Source organism: Panthera pardus, unplaced genomic scaffold, assembly GCF_024362965.1.
Source record: "Panthera pardus isolate Hobbes unplaced genomic scaffold, ASM2436296v1 HiC_scaffold_6, whole genome shotgun sequence".
Classification (NCBI taxonomy): Eukaryota; Metazoa; Chordata; class Mammalia; order Carnivora; family Felidae; genus Panthera; species Panthera pardus.
The window spans coordinates 106731444-106747491 of record NW_026526991.1 but is presented as its reverse complement, the minus strand read 5'-3'; the positions used below and the strand labels follow the sequence as shown (position 1 = coordinate 106747491).

The 16048-nt window shown below is 40.2% G+C and overlaps 1 protein-coding gene across 4 annotated transcripts in view; it reads right to left on the bottom strand.

Annotated features, from left to right (window-relative positions):
• The window catches only part of LOC109276270 (chromatin remodeling regulator CECR2), a 176086-nt gene that overhangs the window by 14878 nt on the left and 145160 nt on the right, over window positions 1-16048 (bottom strand). For 3 of the 4 annotated variants that reach the window (XM_019465044.2, XM_019465043.2, XM_019465045.2), the window contains 7 exons: window positions 5545-5674; window positions 5002-5039; window positions 4822-4913; window positions 4482-4608; window positions 3349-3737; window positions 2579-2707; window positions 1542-2388 (listed from right to left, as the gene is read on the bottom strand). In XM_019465044.2, coding sequence (XP_019320589.2) covers window positions 1542-2388; window positions 2579-2707; window positions 3349-3737; window positions 4482-4608; window positions 4822-4913; window positions 5002-5039; window positions 5545-5674 — 1752 coding nt within the window. The remainder of the gene's footprint in view (window positions 1-1541; window positions 2389-2578; window positions 2708-3348; window positions 3738-4481; window positions 4609-4821; window positions 4914-5001; window positions 5040-5544; window positions 5675-16048) is intronic. The other variant, XM_019465046.2, reaches the window with a different exon arrangement.

The window sequence follows — 16048 nt, the reverse complement described above, 5'->3', positions numbered from 1 at the left end:
TCTGTGCTGACGGCTCAGAGCCCGGATTCTGTGCTTCCCTCTCTCTCTGCCTTAACCCCCTCGCATTCTGTCTCTGTCTCTCTTCAAAAATAAATAAACATTAAAAAAAAAAAAAGAGAGATGAATGGATAAAGAAGTGGTACATATGTACAATGGAGTATTACTCAGCCATCAAAAACAACAAAACATTGCCATATGCAATAACATGAAGGAATCTACAGGGTATTAAAGCCAAGTGAAATATAAAAAACAAAACAAAGAAGAGAAACAAACTGAAAAACAAGAGAGACACACTGAAAAACTACAGAGAACAAACTAATGGTTACCAGAGGGGAGGTGAGTGTGGGGACAGGTGAAACAGGCAAAGGAGACAAAGAGTACACTTATCATGAGCACTGTGTAATGTATAGAGCTGTTGAATCACTATATTGTATACCTGAAACTAATATAACACTATATGTTAACTATAGTGGAAGTTAAAAAAAAAAAAAGTTTCAGTAGATATCCTAGTAACTAAATACATTAATTAAAACAAAAAGTAATTGCGTTCTAGGCCTACCATCAATCTTATGTGGAATTTTCATATTTGATAAAAGTCTAGGTATCTATTCTCCAGTCATGCATTAAGAAAATTATATACAATACGTGGTTGACCTCTATCCTAGAAAAAAACACTAATTACACAAATTACTCTTTTAATTTTTCTTCTCAATTTTCAGGTTTACTCTCTTAAATGACATTTCTAAGACATTTCTTCAGGATTTGCTAGGTCTCACCGTTTTTCATTCTTAGTAGCTATAGCTATGTGTCCAAGGAATAGAAGGATGGAAATAATTAGGCTTTAAGTAAAGTACTAAAAAGTTATTTCATAATGATAAATTTTAAGACAGCCATTAATAATAATATTTTTTTAAAGTTTAATTATTCTGTGTGTGTGTGTGAGAGAGAGAGAGAGAGAGAGAGAGAGAGAGAGAGAGAGAGAAAGGGAGAGAGAATCCCAAGCAGGCCCTGCCTTAGAAGTGCGGAGCTCGACCTCACAAACCTTTGAGATCATGACTGAGCTGAAGTCAAGAGTCAGAGGCTTAACAGATTGAGCCACCCAAGCGCACCAAGACAGCCATTTTTAAAGGCAGTTTGATGATGCCATGGTTGCAAGCATGGGTGCTGGACTGAGTAGGTCTGGGTTCAAATGTCAGCTCCACCACTTACTAGTGAGATGAGGGCAACCAATCTAAACCTTTGTGCCTCAGATTTTCCACCTGTACAAACAAGGATCATTAAATAGTAGCTAGCTCAAAGTTTGTTTTGAGAATTGAATTACTATACATACAAGTCTCAAAAAGACTGCACATTATGGTAAGGACTACATTTGTGTAATGATCATTACCACCAGAAATCCTTTCAGATCTCTGGCCCAATCCTGAGTGAGTGGTTCAAGAAAAAGAGGCTGTAAATGAGTTTGATAGTCTTCATAAAAAAGATTCCTTATGAATTAATAGCTTAAATGTCAGAAGTCAGACAAAAGTGATGGTGTAAATTACCTCGGTCATTTTCAGGCTCTTGTGTTTCACTGTTATCCTGTGTCCTCCCAGGATTCCCCAAGGTAGGCTTGGGGGCTGACACACTTACTGATGCCGAATGAGCTACCTGTGGAAAAGGGCCAGGTAAATGGGGAGGTGTAGGCTGTCGGGGGTGGTAAGGCACACCTGGTGGGCAAACTCGGGAAGAAAGCTGCTGCATGGCAATCATCTCTGGGCTGTCCATCATGGAGTCCCCTCCTTGCACCCCCCGCAGAGCCTGGGAGGGTGCTCCAAATAAAGAACTTGGCGTTGGGGCTGGAGGTGGCTGTAACCGAAGTCCACCAGATTTACAGGGTGGTCGCATATACCCTGAAGAAGCAACTCCATGAGGTAGAAAGCTTGATTGTTCAGTCCACTGGTTTGGGGGGAGAGGAGGTCTCATCACTCGGGAATCCATCATATGACCAAGAGTGCGAGGTTGGTGAGAGGGTCCTGGCCCCATGGGGGGCTTCTCATCTGTGCCCAAGGGTCCTGGGTTTGTAGCACCATGGTTCCCATTCCAGACAGCAGAGTGTACTCGATTCAGGTACTTGTATGATCGGTACATGTGGCTGGGAGGAATTTCTGAGCTTTCAGGAAAGTCTAGGGGTCGGGCTGGAGCCCCACCATGCCTGGGAGGAATAAATCCTGACTGGAATTGAGTTGGGGGATAAATATTTCCATCCTGACTGGGGCCACCCATCTGCCTAAGCTGCAAGGATCCAGGATGTGATCCCATGTTAGTAAGGTGTGTCAGTCCCCCACACACTTGCTTCTCTTCTGGTGTGCCTAGCCTGGGTCCTCGATGGTTGTTAATTCCAACTGGAGGCTGGCAACAAGAAAAGAGAAGAAAGCAATGTTCAACAGATGCATAGAATAAGTAATGTGCTTAATCTATAGTAACAGACCCTACAGAATAGGAGATAATGAATTAAATTTAACCTGGGAAGAGACTAGATTTCTGAAATTTATCTGTGAAATCCTGTGCATCTGCATATTCTGAGTATCAGGTTGCTTACCTGCATGGCAAAAGGCTGATGCTGCTGTACAGGCTCTCCAGGGTGTGGTTCTGGGACTCTAGAGGAGACATATAAATTGGCAGAATCTGATCCTCGAAGAGGGCCAAATGTTCCTGGTACTGCTGGCCTCTGGAGGGTGTTGAGTAAAGGCAAGTGGGGGAGAGGTTTAAAAAAAAAAAAAAAAAAAAAAAAAAAAAAAAAAAAAAAAGCACAGAAGACATTAAGTAGAAAAGAAGGACGTTTCTGCATATGGATGTACTGCTAAAATAACACAAAGACCTTGAACAACTCAGCATAGGGCCAAGAAAGGGAAGAACGTCAGCACATGGGCTCACCCAGATCAGGGCTAGTTCCTGGGCCGAAAGCAATCTCTCTCTGAAGGACAGACTGATGTTTCTTAATCTTTTTTTCATAACTGCTTCCTTCCCCAAGAGCCTCTTAAGCCAATTTTCCCCCAACTGCCCTGCAACATATAATTTTAATGCTACAGATATGCTGTGTATTTTAAGTACTGTATGTATTTCTGCGCTTCGTACACAAAGAGTTTTTTTAAAATCCCAATTTTGGCCCATACCGAGAGTATGTCAGATTAAGAGAAAGGAGATTTAAAATAAGAGGAAAAATGAAGAAAGAATGGACAGATGAGAGGCGAAGAAATCATCCACATACAGAAAAATTATTTTGGAAGAGGAACCGATTAAAAAGGCTTCACCTCTCTTTGAATTCACCAACTAGGAGCAATCACAACAGAATTTTAAGCTATTCCTTACCATCTGGTTTAAAAGGGGTGCCTGGTTGGGCATCCCCCCATAATGTAGGGGACGAGAAAAGCCTCGGCCGTTTGAGGTGCTCCCCTCCCGAGAGAGCTGTGTGGAACTACTGCTAGGATTATCTCCAGAGGAGGGAGCTCGGCGTGCAGGTGGCAAGGACTTTCCTCCATTCTCCACTGGTTGCTGTTTCTTGCTGGGCCCTTCGGAGTCCCTGGAGCGGGTCCAAACGTGGCTTCCGCCGCTTCTCCCAGCCCGGCTCCGTCTCTTCTCTCGCTTTTCATCCTCTCTGATCCAAAATTCTTCATCTGTGTCTCCATCTTCCCCAGGAAAATGCTTCATCATTGCCCGATGAAAACACCTCTCTAAATTATCAGACATCTTGGTATATTCTGTGGGAAGATACAAGGATTGACTTCCAGATACAGCTTTTACAGGACATAAAAAAAAAAATCTCCTACCAATAAACAATAAAAGATGCTATTTGGGTAAACTCTTGAGCTTAATCTGGCTTGAGTGCATATTATGTTGTACAGCTATGGACACAAGAAGAAGGTACTGTTTTTGTCCTAAGAGGCTCTAGGCTGTATGGCTGGAATACGACTCTAGGACTATTACCTTAAATGAGTACAAATAAAGGCTAAAATGCAGAATTATTAAATACAGTGACTGTATTTAGTTAGAAGCTGCTTAGTTTTTAAACTAAAGCATTTAAGCTACTAGAGCCTTTTATATTATTTATTATTGGAGATATACTCTATGGACTTCTCAAGATGACTTAAAAATCTAGGGTCAGTCTTGTCAGTGGTTAACTTGCTGAATGAAGGAAGCGCAGTACAAACTAAGCCCAGCCTGGTCTTTAAGATAATGAAAACTAACCTGAGCCCAGTTAGGCACCAGATATACTCTCTTGTCACACAGGGTAGGAATGGTTCTGGCACATATTGTGTAAGTGGTTAGAATGGCCGATCTTATGGCTTTTAATGTGCATTGTGTTCATAGCACCAAAGAAAGGTCTGATTCACTTCTGAAAGAGATGCACTTCTATTTTTGTGTATTTCTAAAAAAGAAGGCATTTTATTCTTGGTTGAAATGGTATAGTAAGTGTATCCATAGCAGACTCCTTCCCCACTTACCACTACTTTCCCCATTGTATTTCCGACAATTCCTGAACATAGTCTTCATGTCATTTACAAATTCCTCCTTGGTACAGTATAAACCTCCATTCAGTTTCTTCTCCATGCTTGAGATATCCATGGGGACCTAAAATAGGACACATTAAATTATAACATGCTGGAGAAACCATCTTGTAGTCCCTGTGAGGCAAAGGAATCACGCTATTATGAGATGCTCAGGAGCATGGCATATATGCAGCAACTCTGATTCTCAAGAACAACAGGTGAACTTAAAAACAGTGACAAAAATCAAGAAAGAAACACACACCATAGAAGGTATAACTGTAAAGGCAGCCTCTACCTTAATAATCTGGTAATAGTTTGGGGCATACGATTCATCCACAGGTTCTAAAAAGGGCCAAGAATCCTTGTGAGCCTTTACCACATCGAGAACTGAAAGCCAAAGAAGAGAGCTGCATTAACTCAGTCACACAAGAGTATTTCTATCAGAAATAGTTAATAGTTGAGAATGGGAACTGACCTTTATACATGGCAGTGAAATCATCATCCAACTCAAAGCTGTGAATCACAAAATAAGAAATAGTAACTTTGACAACCTTCTCTCCTTAGCTCTCTTACTTTAATCAAAGACAGGCAGCTGATTGTACCAAGGTTTGGAAGAGTCCCAATAAACTGTTTTTAAGGTAAGTTTGTGACACTGATAATCTCCAGGAAAGAACTGTGAAGATGATGATTAGTAAACCTAAGCAAAAAAGGGAGTATCATTTTCCTCATCCATAAAATGCTGGGGTTGACTCAGATGATCCACAACTTACGATTCTATAATGTTAGTTATTTCACAGCACATTATTTCTTGGGCTATATTTTCCCTTAATGAATATTTTTGTAATCTAAGTAACAGTAATACAGAAAGGCATACAGAAGAATGAGAAGCTTATGAACACTGAATATTATCTACCACACAGGGTTGTTTTAAGAATTAAATGAGCAAAGTGCTTGGCACAATTCCTGAGTGCTTCCTAAATGTTACTGTTTGCTACTGTTAGTATCATTAAATACTCACAGGTCTTTAGTCTTTTTTTCTTCTCTCATGGGGGAGTTAGGGTCCAGATGGGAAAGTTCTGGGGGGAGCTCCTTCCCTTGGGCCAGCAGCCATGCCCTTTCTTCCCTGAGCTTTCTCCTCTTTGCTCGATCTACAATGAACACAGTGCATTAAGATACAAGTGAGGTAAGTGCTTTTTAGAGGATTAGATTATATGTTAAGCATTTTGAGAAGAAACAAAGATTACCAAAACAGTATCATAAAATTATTTTTGCTTCTTCTGCCATCCTCTTTTGATAACTAGGATGATTCTATAGAAGGAATGCTTTATGAAAAATATAATCTTGTGGAACTCATTTCCTTTATGCATACTGAAATCAATGGTATGGCAGGCACTGGGATGGAGAGGGAGGAAAGAGCAAGGCTGAAGAAAAACAGAATTAGAAGAAAAAAAAAAAAAGACTGAATGAAGATTATCCTTCTTTCAATACCTGAGGACTTTCCTAGTTGTCTCAGAAAAGCAACATCCCCTTTTAAGGACCAGATTCTCAATCCAAAACATATACAAGATTTTATATGCACATGTAAGCACTCAAGGTTTTGCATTTGCAAAAATATCCTTGCACCCCAATTGTCTTTGCTCTTCAATCCACCCCCACCACTGGCAGCTGGACCCTACCAAGCCAGGGTAGTAATAAATTTGGCTGGGAAAAAGAGAAAGATGCCAGCTGGAATGGGCAAAGATCTGGAAGGCATGGATGATTTTTTTTCTGGCTCACAGCCACAGCCATGAGAAACACACTTGGCATTCCACTATTAGTCTGATGGGACACTCACTGCCAGCAGGGAACCGGAAGGTCAGGAGTAAAGAAAAGAGCCAGGAAGATAAAGAACACTGTCAGACAGAAAGACACAAAAATGGAAGGGAGAAGCCAGGACAGACCTTCTATTTTCTTACCCGAGAGACAGACTCCACATCTGCCCACTGCTATGAGTATGACATGACCCTGCTAATTTTGTTTTTGTTCTTACATTATTCCCTTATAAACTTAAATCTTTATCTGCTTTAATTAGTGAAAGGCACTTGGCTATCAATGACTTGTAATGTTACTTTTTAAAAAACGATTTCAAGATTAAAGAACAATGTAACCAAGTTAATGAATATCCATGAACCTAACTGGCAGATTTTAAGATTTTTGCTTTATTAACTTTAATACAGTACTCCACAGCTTAATAATCCACTTTCCAGTTGGTTGCAATATGTCTGCATCTTGTAAATGGTATTATAATGACAATTCTTTTGACATATCTTCTCACGCATGCATGTGAGATTTTTAGGGTCTACAACCAGCAGCGGAACTGCCAGATAGTGAACTTCATCAGGACTGGTCAAGGTGATTCCCAAAAGGGTATAGCTATTCTCTCAACAGCAATTTGAGTGAACTCACACTCCCTTGGTAGGATAAAAGGCGCATTTTTGCCAAACTACTGAGTATTGATAAGGAATTTTGATTTTTTCATCTGCATTTTCCTGACTGGAGTGATTACTTTGCCCTATTTTCTTTGGGTTGCTACATTTCTGATTTAGAGAAATGATTTTAATAATCTGGATAATAAGACTTTGTTGTTGATTATGTGTTAAAATTATCTTCTTCCAGAGTGCCTGGGTGGCTTAGTCAGTTAGGCATCTGACATCGGCTTAGGACATGATCTCACGGTTCAGGAGTCCCAGACCCACATCAGGTGAGTCCGGCTTCTCTCTTCCCCTCTCTCTGCCCCTTACTCACTTGCACCCTCTCTCTCTCTCTCTCAAAAAATCTTCCACTTTGACTCATCTTTTCACTTTGTTTATGTTTGTGTCATATGTAAGTTTTGAACAATTTGTGTAGCCAAACATCAATCTCGCTCCCTTTATAGCTTGTGTTTTTTGTACTTATAACATTCTTTTTTATTCTGACATCTTGAAGACATTCATCTATACTGTCTTCAATTTGGTTTGGGCCTTTAGTTCATCTGGAACATAAATGGGAAGCAGACATATAATTTCCTTCCTCTATTAGTAAGCAATTGTACTGGCTATGTGGTACTGGAGAACCCACATTCCTTCCCAAGGCCTGTTTCTATGTAGTTTACTGGGTTCATCTCTATCTCTATGCCAATATCATTCTCTTTTTTTATGCTTTTATTTATTTTTGAGAGAGAGAGAAACAGCAGGGGAGGGGCAGAGAGAATGGGGGACAGAGGATCCAAAGCAGGCTCTGCGCTGACAGCAGCGAGCCCAGTGCAGGGCTAGAACTCACAAAACTGTGAGATCTTGACCTGTAGCTTAACTGACTGAGCCATCCAGGCACCCCAATATCATTCTTTTATTCACTGTTATTTTTATTTTGTTATCTGTAAAATAAGTGTCCCCACCATACTGTTTTTGGAAATTATCTTGGCTATTCTTAGCCCTTTGCTCTTCTGTATGAACTTTAGGAACGTAAAAGGATTTATTTAATATCAAATATTGAGTCAAGGTCAAACTTTCTCTCTAGTGCAATAATTTTTTTAAGTTGGTTTGTTCAAATCAAAACTAAAAAGGTCTATATACTGCATTTGTCTGTGTCTAAATTTAGCTGAATTTGTAATAGTGTTCCCTCCAATTTGTTGGAAAAATTGGGTCATTTTGTCTTTGTGTAATTTCCTGCGTTCTGGATTTAGCTGATGGCATCCTCACTGTGGTGTTAATGTGTTCCCATACCTCTTGGATTTCTGTAAATTGAATTATATCTAGAGACTTTGATCAGACAAACATGTTTGATTTTTTGGGCAATATTATTTCATAGATGGTGTTGTATATATCTTTTTTCATTACATCAGCAGATATAATATCTACTTATCTGTCTTCTGTGATTTTGTATTATATCAGCGTTAACTTCATCTTTCCATTACTAAGTTCCTCATCAGTCTTTCAATTGATGATTAACTAGAGTTCCAAGATAGAATTAAGCTGCAGACAAAATTATTTGTATGATCATTTTCTCAGTAATTTCAAGGTATATACCTAGTAAAGATGCATAGGAGAAGTCAGTTCATTAAATACGATGGATGTATTAGGGCAGGGGTTTGCAAATGGCAAACTACAGAATGTAGGACGGTTAGCTGGTTGTTTTTATAATGAATGAAAGAAAGAAAGAAAGAAAGAAAGAAAGAAAGAAAGAAAGAAAGAAAGAAAGAAAGAAAAAGAAAGAAAAAGAAAAGAAAAGAAAAGAAAAAGAAAGGAAAAGAGGGAAAGAATGAAAGATTAATGTGAACACAGCCCTGTATTATCTCTAAGCTTAAAATATTTACTATCTGACCGTTTATAGAAAGTTAGCTGATTTTAGGGGTGCCTGGATGGCTCAGTCAGTGGAGCATATGACTCTGGATCTCTGGGTTGTGAGTTCAAGTTCCACACTGGGCATGGAGCCTACTTAAAATAATAAATAAATAAAAATAAAAAGCTTTATATTTTAAAACTTTAAAAAAAGTTAGCTGATCTCTACTTTAGGGTTTAATAGTCTCTTGGAAGCCTCGGTTGAGAAAAGCTCTGCCCAGGTCCATTTTTTTATTACTTGTTTTTCTATTATAATTGCCGTTATTTATTGACCAAATTATTTTCCTCATCAATTATTTGCATATTCTCAAATACAGTCTGTCAGACTTTCTATTTTACTAGGTCTGAAAATAACAAGTTGTCCCACTAAACTCCTAAGGTAATCATTGATTTTTATAAAATATCATTATGGGGGCACCTAGGTAAGTCAGTTGGTTAAGCGTCCGACCCCTGATATCAGCTCAGGTCAATGATCTCACAGTTGTTTTCTTTCTTTCTTTTTAAGTTCTTGCCACCAGTGTTATCATTCTTTTTTTTTTTTTTTTTAATGTTTATTTATTTTGAGAGAGAGAGAGAGAGAGAGAGAGAGAGAGAGAGAGAGAGAGAGAGAGAGAGAGAGAGAATGAGCTGGGGAGGGGCAGGGAGAGGGAGACACAGAATCTGAAGCAGACTCTAGGCTCTGAGCTATCAGCACAGAGCCTGATATGGGGCTCAAACCTACAAACTGGGAGATCATGACCTGAGCCAAAGTTGGATGCTTAACCGACTGAGCCCTCCAGATCCCCTATGCATCTGGCTCCAAGCTGACAGCATGAAGGTTGCTTGGGATTCTCTCTTTCCCTCTCTATCTTGCCCTTGCCCACTCCATGGGTGCATACTCTCTCAAAAATAAACTAGATTTTAAACTTATTTCATGTTTTTTGTTCATCTTCTTTTTTTAGTGCTCAAAAATATCCAATGATTGGGTGCCTGGGTGGCTCAGTCAGTTCAGGTCTGACTTCAGCTCAGGTCATGGTCTCATGGTTCATGAGTTCGAGCCCCACATCGGGCTCTGTGCTGACGGCTCAGAGCCTGGAGCCTGCTTTGGATTCTGTGTCTCCCTCTTTTCTCTGCCCCTCTCCCACTCGCACTCTGTCTCTCTTGCTCTCAAAAATAAATAAAACAAACAAACAAAAATCCAATGTTGGCCAGTGAGAATATATCTTTTGATAGAACTTTCAGGAGTCTTTGATGCTTCCTTGTTTTCTCTTATAAAATAATCTAGGCTCACACCTTATATTTTTTTTGCCCTAGTACTGAAATCAGTCATTTCTCCAAAGAATCTTGGTTCCTTCTGGAAGGAAATGATATTTAGAGGTCACTATCTGTGTAGTAAAAATTCCCATTGTTATTAAGTCATGTTTACAAATTATTCATATTAACACTTAAAATGAATCCAACTACTTGGCTTTATTCTTATTAGTTATGATAGTTTCTTGACATTTTATTGGAGTTTCAAATCATACATTCCTTAGACTATACATTTAATATGTATATAGTTCTATAATATAAATACACAAATATTCTTCCTTTGTAGAGAACACCCTGTGAAACAATACAATACAGAATAAAAGCAATGATAGAAAAAAATCTTTTCTTCTTGACTTTAAGAAGGAATACCTCTAACGTTTCCCATTAAAGTGGATATTGGTTAAGGAAGTTCCCTTCTATTCTAAGTCTATGGAGATTGCCATAATCTAGAATTCAGATTTCTAGCTTCCAGAACTATGGGAAAATTCAATTTCTGTTTTAAACTATCTAGTTATGGAGGCTTGGAAAATTAATATAAAATTCAATCCATTTTCTCCTGAATCCTATTATTACTCTTGAGAAGTCTATCACTGTTACAGAACATCCTTTAAGGTAATTTATCTTTTCCAAACTGATTACTATAAAAACATTTTCTTAACCTTTATTTTTTGAGAGACTGAGCGTGAGTGGAAGAGGGGCAGAGAAAGAGGGAGTCACAGATTCTGAAGCAGGCTCCAGGCTCTGAGCAGTCAGCACAGAGCCTGACATGGGGCTCAAACTCAAAACCACGAGATCATGACCTGAGCCGAAGTTGGATGCTCAACTGGCTGAGCCACCCAGGTGCCCCTCCAAACTGATTACTTCAAATATCTGTGGGTCATAGGTTCTATAATTCATTACCATGGGTCTACATGTAATTTATATCCAATTTACATTTCTTCTTCTAAATTTGAGGATTTGTGTTCTTCATCAAATCAAGAAAATTCTCAACCATTCTAAATATTTTCTCTGCCCCATTCTCTTGATTCTTTCATTTTAGAACTTACAGTAGGCACACACTGGATTTTTCATGTTAGATATAACACCTAAGTTATTAAGCTATCAATATCAAGCTTGTAAGCTCTAAATCCATTATTTTTCCATTCTTTGCTAGTTTTATATTTTGCCAAAAGGGAGTACCAGAGGAAGAATGATAGGATGAGGGGAAGGGTTTTCTTTCTTCCTGTTTGTTATCGCTGTTCAACACCATGCTAGGAATGGTCCTTCATCTGGGACCAGATGAACCAATCCAGTTGGTTTTGATAAGCAGGTTCTTTTTGGTAGTCCCAGAACCAGGCTTGCTGCTTGCCTGTTCCAAATGGGCAGAGCCCCTCAACTTCTAGGTTCTGATAACCTAACTTCTCTTTGCTCTTCTTTGTGCTACCTCACAAGTCTCTTTTAACTTTTTTATTTTTCTAACTTCCATTTAACCAAAAACCCATTTGAAATTCTTTATGTTGAGGTGGTTCAGTCAATTAGCATCTGACTCTTGATTTTGGCTCAGGTCATGATCTCGTGGTTTGTGAGTCTGGAGTCCCATGCTGGGCTCTACGCTTACAGCGCAGAGCCTGCTTAGGATTTTCTCTCTCTCTCTCTCTCTCTGCCCCTCCCATGTGTGTGCACGAGCTCTCTCTCTTTTACATTAAAAAAAAGTAAAATTCTTTGTGTTGAAATATCTAGCATAGGTTTTGTTTTCATGACTGGATACTGAAAGATTAACAAGTAACTTCTTTATCTTAGTGCTGCATTCCATGTAATATCCCAGACATACCTTCTAGTTGACTGATTCTCTTTTCACACATACCCAAAGCTGTTTAATATTCCAATAACCTATACCTTACATTTCTAGGAGTTCTATTTGTTTCCTTGAATCTACCTGTTATTTTCAACAAGGTTACTTTTTCCTTATGTTTCCAATATCTTCTTTTTTAAATATCTGATAGTACTGAGTCTATTTCTTTTTTGTCTGCTGTAACTACCAACAACTACTGCTCACAGTGGTGCTTCCTTATTTGCTTTGAAATTCTTATCACCTCTTCATCCTTGTCAGGAATTTACTGATGGTTGTCATTTCTGGGGTAGGGGTAGAGCTTCCCTAGACCACTCCATACCCACAACTTATCCTGTTTTTAGTTACCATAAAAACAGTGCCTGATAACTTCCTTTACTTGGCTATCAGATATGCTTTTTTTTTTTTTTAAGCTTATTTATTTATTTTGAGAGAGACAGAGATAGCCTGTTGGAGGGGTGGGAGACAGAGGGAGAGGAAGACAGAGAGAATCCCAAGCAGGCTCTGTGTTGGCAGTGCAGAGCCTGACATGGGACTTGAACGCATGAAACCATGAGATCATGACCTGAGCTGAAACCAAGAGTTGGACACTTAAACAACTGAGCCACCCAAGCACCCTCAGATATGTTCTTTAAAAGGGTGTTTATACAATGTTAGACAAAATATTGTAACATATATATTAAAAATAGAATTTATATGTATTTGAGGGGCGCCTGGATGGCTAAGTAGATTGAGTATGTGACTTCAGCTCAGGTCATGATCTCATGGTTTGTGAGTCCGAACTCCACATTGAGATTGCTGCTGTCAATGTAGAGCCTGCTTCAGATCCTCTGTCCCCCTTTCTGTCTCTCCCCTGCTCATGCTTTCTCTTTCAAAAATAAATAAACATTAAGGAAAATAAAGAATTTCTATGTATTTGAGGCAAGAAGAATTTTTACGTTACATATCAACCATACTGAGATGAGAAAGTCTCAATGATGTCCATTTCCATACTGATTTGTTCAACTTGGTATGAATATTTATGTCACAATCCAGTTTTACTTCCTACACAAGTATCATACTAATAAAAAGCAGTGCATTTATTTGGGCTTTTCTTTCTTTTGGTTTAAAAAAAACCCTTTTTTTAACATTTATTCATTTTTGACAGAGACACAGTGCAAGCGAGGGTGGGTCAGAGAGAGAGGGAGACACAGAATCTGAGGCAGGCTCCAGGCTCTGAGCTGTCAGCGCAGGCCCAATGTGGGGTTTGAACCCACGAACCGGAGATTGTGACCAGAGCCGAAGTCAGATGCTTAAGTGACTGAGCCACCCAGGTGACCCGGCTTAAAAAACTTTTAAAAAAGAGTAAAATTTACCTTTTAAATCATTTTAAGTGTACAATTCAGTAATATTAAGTACACTCACAGTATTGTGCAACTGTTACCATTTCCAGAACTTTTACATCATCCTAAACAGAAACTCTGTACCTTTAGTAAGAACTCCCCATTTCCTTCCTCTTGGCTTACTTTATTTATTATAATATCTTCAAGGTTCATCCATGTTGTAGACTGTGTCAGAATTTCATTCCTTTTTAAGGATGAATAATAAACCATCATCGGTATAAACCTTACTTTGTTTATCCATTCATGCATTTCTGAACATTTTGGTTCTTTCCATCTTTTGGCTTCTACTTTTTCTTAACCCACTTCTCACTTTTCAAATTTCTTGAAACAAATGAAAGCTATGAGCCCTTTCCTTGGAAATATGTGTTCATGTCCTATCACATTAATTTTGCCAACAATTTCAGGGGATCCCTATTCTAGTGACTGCCTGTAAACACTGCTGGGATGACAGGGTAGAAAGAGAAACATATAATAGACTAAAACTAACTGATAGGTTCTGTGCTCCCTTTACAGACTGATCTTAAACAGTGTAAAAATTTTTGTTTTACCATCACCACAGATAAATATTATTTGTTATGGTAAAAGGACCTACATAATGAAGTCCTCTTTGAATTTACTGTCACAAAAAGCTTGTTTCTCTGAATTAACTATTTTTTTTTTTCAACTTTTTTTTATTTTTTATTTTTGGGACAGAGAGAGACAGAGCATGAACGGGGGAGGGGCAGAGAGAGACGGAGACACAGAATCTGAAACAGGCTCCAGGCTCTGAGCCATCAGCCCAGAGCCCGATGCGGGGCTCGAACTCACGGACCGCGAGATCGTGACCTGGCTGAAGTCGGACGCTTAACCGACTGCGCCACCCAGGCGCCCCTGAATTAACTATTTTAAACTTTAAAGTTATCAGTGAATAAATTCTCAATAAAAAAACCCATTATTCTCCCTGCCCTTTTCACTTAGCTTCTAAGAATTCAGGAAAACTTTGTTGCTATTTTACAGCCTGTAAAAACTCTCTCTACAGTTCCCCCATGATAACTATTACTTGTGAGCTTGTTGTGTGCTGGGGACTAACCATTTTTTAATTTAATCCTTCTAACAAGGTCTACAAAGCCATGGTCTGACCCCTGGTTACCTCTGTGAACTCATTTCCTGCCAATCTTCCCCCTGCTTTGTTCACTTTGATCTAGCCACAATGACCTTCTTCCCTGTATATTCCCTCCACAGTGCTTTTGCACTTGCTATTTCCTCTGCTTGCTATGCTCTTCTCCCATCAGATGTTCATATGGGACCTTCATTCACCTCATTACTGTATGTCACATATTCAGAAAGGGCTTTAAGTTTATTTATTTATTTTGAGAGAGAGAGAGAGAGAGAGAGAGCGAGCACGTGTGCAAGCAGAGGGAGGAAGAGAGGGAGGGAGGCAGTGCGAGGAGAGAGGGAGGGAGGGAGAGGAGGTGGGGGGAGAGAGGGGGAGAGAGGGGGGGAGAGAGGGGGAGAGAGGGGGGGAGAGAGGGGGAGAGAGGGGGGGAGAGAGGGGGAGAGAGGGGGGAGAGAGGGGGAGAGAGGGGGAGAGAGGGGGAGAGGGGGAGAGAGAGGGAGAGAGGGGGAGAGAGAGGGAGAGAGGGGGAGAGAGAGGGAGAGAGGGGGAGAGAGAGGGAGAGAGGGGGAGAGAGAGGGAGAGAGGGGGAGAGAGAGGGAGAGAGGGGGAGAGAGAGGGGGAGAGGGGGAGAGAGAGGGAGAGAGGGGGAGAGAGAGGGAGAGAGACAGAGAGAGAGCACGTGTGCAAGCAGAGGGAGGGAGAGAGGGAGGGAGGCAGTGGGAGGAGAGAGGGAGGGAGTAAGAGGAGGCGGGGGGGGGGGGGGAGAGGGAGAGGGAGAGGGAGAGAGTGAGAGAGAGGGGGAGAGACAGAGAGAGAGCACGTGTGCAAGCAGAGGGAGGGAGAGAGGGAGGGAGGCAGTGGGAGGAGAGAGGGAGGGAGTAAGAGGAGGCGGGGGGGGGGGAGAGGGAGAGGGAGAGGGAGAGGGAGAGAGAGAGAGAGAGAGAGAGAGGGAGAGAGGGAGAGAGAGAGGGAGGGAGGGAGGGAGGGAGGGAGAGAGGGAGAGGGAGAGGAGAGAGAGAGAGAGAGAGAGAGAGAGAGAGAGAGAGAGAGAATGAGAATGAATGAATCCCATACAGACTTGGCACTGTCAGTGCAGAGCCTGATACAGGGCTTGATCCTAAGATCATGACCTGAGTTGAAACCAAGAGTAGGGCACTTAATTGACCGATCCACATAGGTGTCCACAGAGGGCTTTCTTGACAATCTTATTTAAATGCCACCTGCATCATGTCACTCTTTATCTCTAAACCTGTTTTCTTCTTTAGATCTTTCACTACTATTGATGATTCTACAATATTTATTGTTTCTTCCCACCACTGAAATGGAAACTCCATGAAAGGATTAATTTATTCTGTTTAATATCTATATTCCAAGAACAACACCTGGCATAGAATGGGTGATCTAAATATATTTGTTGATTTAAAGAACAATCTATAACATAGGCATTATTAATCATACAGGTATAGGCACTAAGCCATAAAAATAAATTTTAAGCCTGTTTGTATAAAAGTCAAATGACAATAGTGTAGCCAGTTAAGAGTCCCAGTGAAAATTACAGAATCCCCTTAAAA